The 6,000-nt window shown below is 38.4% G+C and overlaps 1 protein-coding gene across 1 annotated transcript in view; it reads right to left on the bottom strand.

The window, feature by feature from the left end:
- Positions 1–1,689: 1,689 nt before the first annotated feature.
- The window catches only part of EEF1AKMT3 (EEF1A lysine methyltransferase 3), a 65,485-nt gene continuing 61,174 nt past the window's right edge, over positions 1,690–6,000 (bottom strand). Inside the window, exon 2 of the mRNA XM_044063991.1 lies at positions 1,690–3,170. Coding sequence (XP_043919926.1) covers positions 1,701–2,396 — 696 coding nt within the window. The 5' untranslated portion in view covers positions 2,397–3,170 and the 3' untranslated portion in view covers positions 1,690–1,700. The remainder of the gene's footprint in view (positions 3,171–6,000) is intronic.

The raw sequence follows: 6,000 nt of genomic DNA, 5'->3' as shown, positions 1-6,000 counted from the left end.
CAGTACTTGTATTACATGTTTTGTAAACCCAAGAATAATCTGGTACTATTGACAGAGTAAATGAATGAAAACTAGTCCCTGCAATTAACTTACTTCTAGTGTTACAAAAATATTATTTAATGGACTGCTGCTGCAAAAAAGAGATGGCAGTACACATAATTTCAGTTCTGTATCAAACACTTTTTCCCCAGTAATTCTCTCCCATTCATTTTATTTTCCACATTTTAACCAAGCTGTAATGAGACATTTCTTCAAGTGCAAAACAGTACTTGTATTACATGTTTTGTAAACCCAAGAATACTTTAGATACAAGAAACCACCCAGCAGTATCAGGCTCAGCTGCTGGTACTACACAAACAGCTTTGCCTCTCCATACTCTAGACCTGGTGGAAGGGAAAGATGGTACTGTGAATGACAGCTCAGAAGGACTTGAAACTTATTTGTTAACCAGGTAACTCACTAGGCATGGTGGCCTTTTAAGAGGTGACTCATATACACTTTCTGATTAAGTGACTTGCTCAGAATTACATCTCTAGCAAATGCGGACTGTATAGATCAAACCCAGGACACTGACTGAAGCTCATTAGCAACATTTACCTTTAACCTTTTGCAATAAAGTGCAAGACACAGAGTTCTCAGACACTCAATAAGTTATGATCTTAGTGGGAAAGGAAGGGGTCTACAAATATCATTGTGAGGAATTCTCCTGGGCTAAAAAACTTAAAATGTGATGGCTTACATGAGCTATGAGGCAGAAAATCAACTACTTAAAGACAGTATCATGAGATTTCATCTGATCCCATCAAGTTGCGCACTGAAGAAGCAGAGCAGCATAAAACTGCAACAAAGGGGGGGGGGGGCAAGTCAGGCTTCATTTCTGTGTGTCCGTATAGGCATTATTTAAAGGCAGAAAAACAGATTCTGAGAAGACGAAACATAACAGGGTACAACTTCTTTAAAGTATAACTAAGTAGCTGAACAAAAAGGTCAAATTACAATGTGTTTAAAATACAATTAAGAGAAATCAGAGTGCCAATGTAAGAGAGAGACTCTAAAGGAAATAACCTAGCTGAAAAACAATATCACATCTGTAAAACCACTCCCCGTCATTTTCAAGAAAAACAAACTTGAAAAACAGTAATAACTACTCACAGTATGGCAGGGACTACAGGACCGCATAGAATGTCATTATGATATTTAAAAATTTTTGTGTCTTTCGGCTTTTCCCTGTTAGGGGTCGCCACAGTGGAACTCCGGTCCGCTAATGATTGGTAGTTGATTTTTACATGCCGAGTTACCAGCCTTGACGCACAACCTTCAATGAAGGTACGCCCATTCACGCATGTCTCCACGCAGAAGACGCTCTAGCTGAGAATCGAACCGGACAGCGTCTTACTGTGAAGCGACAACGCTACCTCAGCACCATATTTAAAAATATGCTTTTTATTTTCAGTTTCTGACCAAAGTCAGCTTTTAATTCCTAGTGAAGCTAGTTCACTGGGCTGAGGAAGTGGGCTACAAAGAATTGGTCAATGACAACAATGGTGGAAAATACGTATTTTTAAAAATAATTTTTAGGTCAAAAGCAGTCTAGATTTGAATCATAATAACCACCGCATATAAAATTTACACCATAATTTGGTTTTGTTCATTTCCTTAATAAAATAACATATAAAACCAGTATAAAAATATTCTATATGTTATCCCTTAAAAGTTGCCTTATATATGTTGATATTCTGTTCTTCATTTCTGTAAACAATCTCAGAATTAAAATGTTCTGGAAGCAGCTCTTCAAAGAATGTTACTGTCCCATGTTCTTTTCGCATCTTGGAAGAGAGGTAGATAGTAGAAGTACAGGTGCAAAAATGCTTCAGTGTCTGAATTAGCAACGCGTATGTCTCTACAAGGTAAACAATGTCTGCTCCCAAAATGAAGTCATAATCACAGGGAAAGTCTTCTTGATCATAACCCCAGGACAGTCTGCATACCTTTGCACGGGTACAGCATGTTGATGGGACATTGGCCAGTACATTGCCTTGTATCTGCTTCAAGGTATGAGGGAGATCTGTAATGGTTACCTCTCCACCAAGCAACACAGCTAGGATTCCCACTATGCCTGTGCCTGCTCCAAGCTCAATAACTTTCTTCCCAATGAAACTCATCTTCTGCCTTTCAAAATAAGAACAAAGGTTTAGGGCAGCTTCCCACACAGAAGCTGCTACACCAAGGCTTGCCCCATAACTTTGAGTGATTCGCAGCTGCTGGCCACAGAAGCAGTAATTGCTTTCCTCTGTGTACAAATCTGTAAAGATGCTATCCACCTCCTGAGGAAAAACATCATCCTCTTCTTCAGGTAGTTGTGTATGAACACTTGAACGGAGTTGATCTGCAGCCATTGCATTACTACCACTCACAAACAAGAAGGTTGGTATCGGCAACTATGACAATGACTACTTACTCATATTGTTTCAGTATGTATCAAACAACCAAAACGATGACCGCTATGAATGAATGGTAAACTCTAAGAGCAGACACATTTTCACTATAATGGGGTGTGTCTAAGAGAAGAATCTCTAAAATTTTAAAAGCATCTGATACAAAGGAGCAAAGATAACATGCAGTGAAAACAGTTTTCCTTCCAGAAGACGACTTGCAAGCACCCACCAGTTTGAGAAAGGATCACAAAGAAGCCCATTTTCCACTTAGAATTCCTCCGACATAACAAAGGACACTAAAGACAATCGTTGTTTAAAAAAATTCAAGGAAAAAGACAAGCAAGCTTAATACTGCAGTTAAAACTGCAGCTGTCAAAGTACTGGATGTGAAGTTGCTTTAATTACCAATCCATAAACATGTTTTGGCTTTACAATGTGCTCCCATTGGAATATCTGCTTATTCGATTGCCACCAAAAGGGGGGACTGGCATTTCTGATAGCAACAATTTCTTTGCTCAGCTGGCAGTCAAACTACTGTTGGTTCTTCTGCTTGCAGTTATACTCTGGTCAAGTCCATAAAATATTATAGAAAAGTTCTTCTCAGCACAATAAAATAGAAAACTGTTATTGCCACATATGCATGTTTCCTTGAAAAGGTTCAAAAATGTTAAAGAAATTAATCCAAGAAGAAACTCAGGAGGGTATTTTCGAGGTTTTATGTACTCTACTCCAGACCTAAAAATAAAAGAAAGCCCATTAGTTTCACATAATGGTTGGGATAAAAAACACATTATTTTAAGACTTAATGACAGCTTAGGACTTAGCATCACTCTCCTCTGTTTCAAAATTTTAAAACAACTCGTCTATAATGGCCAACATGTTATTTACTTACATCCTGTGACCTAGCTGGTCCACTGCTGTATGAATCACAACACAAAACATACAAGGAACAGCTGTCAACAAAAGAACACATGCAAGCAATGTAAAAGAATGACAGGAAACCAAGCTATAAAATGGGATAAACTGCCTTACAAAGGAGACAGAGATTAAAAACTTAAACTAAGACACAACCATTAAACTAAAGCTACACAGCCTCACACTTGTCAAAATTAAACGAATGAAAGTGAAAGAACATACAGGCAGAGGAAAAAATTACTAGGGAGCAAGAGATTCTTTTGAGGGTTTGGGTAGCAGGTCTCACAATACTGACAACTTAGTGGCACAATATTTCATTAAGACAATCAACACTTACTGAGACGTACAATGCAGTCTTTAAGGACTGTCTTAAAAAAACACCTTACAAGATGGGCATGTTAAAAGTTAGGTGTGAATTCCACTGTTGGAGAACAATGGCTAGTGATTTCTCTTCCACCTTTAATTTAAGGAATGGACGATGTACTAAGGTCACTTACAGGTCAGAGTGGAAAAGTAACCCCACTGAATCATAGTAGAATGAAAAGTATGGGTAGAAGAAACCGTAAAATGGGTTAAAAGACCACTTGAATAAAGAAATATAAAAAATACAGCTTTCCGTGCTTGCAGGACAGCCACCTCAGAGAAGCAATCAACAATGACAGAACTTACTGGAAGCCATTTTAAACCTCAACCAAATTCTCAGAGGTTCTCTTCAGCTGGAGGATGGAACCAGGTGAGAAAAAGTAACGACAGTGATGGATACTACTCTCTTCCTTTACCAGTGCTAAATGGCAGGAAAGTTCACTCAAAACATCACTACACTGTGACTTGCACAATTATGGTCACAACAATTACAACTAAAGAGGTTATGGTTCTAAATCAAGATACATGTCTAATGAAATTGAACCACTGGAAAAATAAATAGCATCTGTGACCTCAGGTGAAGGGGCAAGCCAACCCAATAATCCACATGCAGGGTGCCAACACCTTCTTCACCCCTTAGTTAACATAACCTACTTCCAGGTTGCACAACCTCAGAATAAGTTATACAGTTTCACTGAAACAGGACCTCACTTAAGAGGGTCTTGATGACACAAGCATCTATTGTCAAGGAAGCCTGAAGTCCAGTTTAACTTACTCATTCATTCATTCATTCATCTTCTGATAACCAGCTTTATCCTTCACAGGGTTTCTAGGGGCATCAATGTTCCCAGAGCAGCCAATGTGACAGATGTTTTGAATTTCCTATCCCACTTCGTAAAGTATGAACAATGAAGATGCCTAAAGATCAGCAGTGACTTTCTGCCTGTATCTCTTCCACATGATAAATATGTCTCACAACTTGACAAGTTATCATCAGCCCTGTTTTATAATGCACTGATTAGTTACGTAGACCATGATAAGTTCTCATTCACAATGGGCCTACAAATCATTAACCATTATGTAAACAGTAAGGATCTTGATATGGATCATTGGAAACCTGCTCCATATTAGGAGAATCAGACATATACTTTGGTCAAGTCCGTAAAATACTATAGAAAATACCTATATTTTAACATTTAACTTCATCTCAAAGTTAAAGAATACATATTTTATTTTGAAAATTTCACCAATGTGCTCATAGTATACCTCAGAAGTCTTGCTGAAGCATCTACAATAAAAATTTTAAAGAAAACTTGCTTTGCTCCAGCTAAATCAAACTATATTCAAACTGCTAAGGAACTGTAAAACTGCAAGCTTACCAAATTAAGAGACTATGAGTCTACATTAGGAAAGTACAGTTTTGTAAATAAACTTACCATAACAGTTGATGTTCAAATGATCACTGCTGCAGTAGCCTTAGCTGTATATATATGTTATATCATGCCCAGGATATAACAGTCGGCCAACTTGAAAAGCTTCAGGGCACCTTCCACGCTCCCAAACTGCCAAGCAGCTTGAGAGGAGCTGACTAAAAGACATGTATGTATGTGCGCCAAGCCCTTCAGAGCTTACCTGCTGAAAGATAGAGTGAGGTTGAGCCCTGAAAGGACAATGCTAGGAAGAACAAACAATACACAAGCACATCCTTTTATAAAAAATACACCAAAAAAACAAGGGGACGGAGGGAGGGAGAAGCTACTGCAGAAGTGATAACTCAAATATTTACTGTTATGGTAAGTTAACTTACACAAATGTACTATGCTCGTCTTGTTGATCTCTGCTGCAGTAAACGTAGCTATAAACATACACTGCCCTAGCTTACTACATTTGGGAGGTGGAAAGAGAGGAGTCCAGGAGCCCCTGGAGAATGGCCTTTGTAAAGCCTGATGTAGACCTAGAGAAGGACTCTAGCTTATAGTGCTTTATAAATGTATGCACAAAGGACCAAATTGCTGCTTATAGAATACTTCTAGAACCCAACCATTTCCAAAAAGCCACAGATGAAGCCAAGGCCCTGGCAGACTGGGCCTTGAATCTGCCTGGAATAGTTTTGCTCTGGTGAGTATAACAAAAGCTAATAGACTTAGACAACCATTTGGAAATAAAGTGTTTTTACACAGGTTGTCCCTTCTTTTTACCTTTACAAGAAAATAATCGATCTGAAGAACTGAAAGATTAAGTTCTGTACAGGTAGTACATGAGTTAGCTTTGGATGTTCAAGGTACGG

Source organism: Protopterus annectens, chromosome 2.part2 (assembly GCF_019279795.1).
Source record: "Protopterus annectens isolate FY-2018-M chromosome 2.part2, PAN1.0, whole genome shotgun sequence".
Lineage (NCBI taxonomy): Eukaryota > Metazoa > Chordata > Ceratodontiformes > Protopteridae > Protopterus > Protopterus annectens.
Note: the sequence above shows the minus strand (reverse complement) of the source record. Positions and strands in the feature narration are given on the sequence as shown.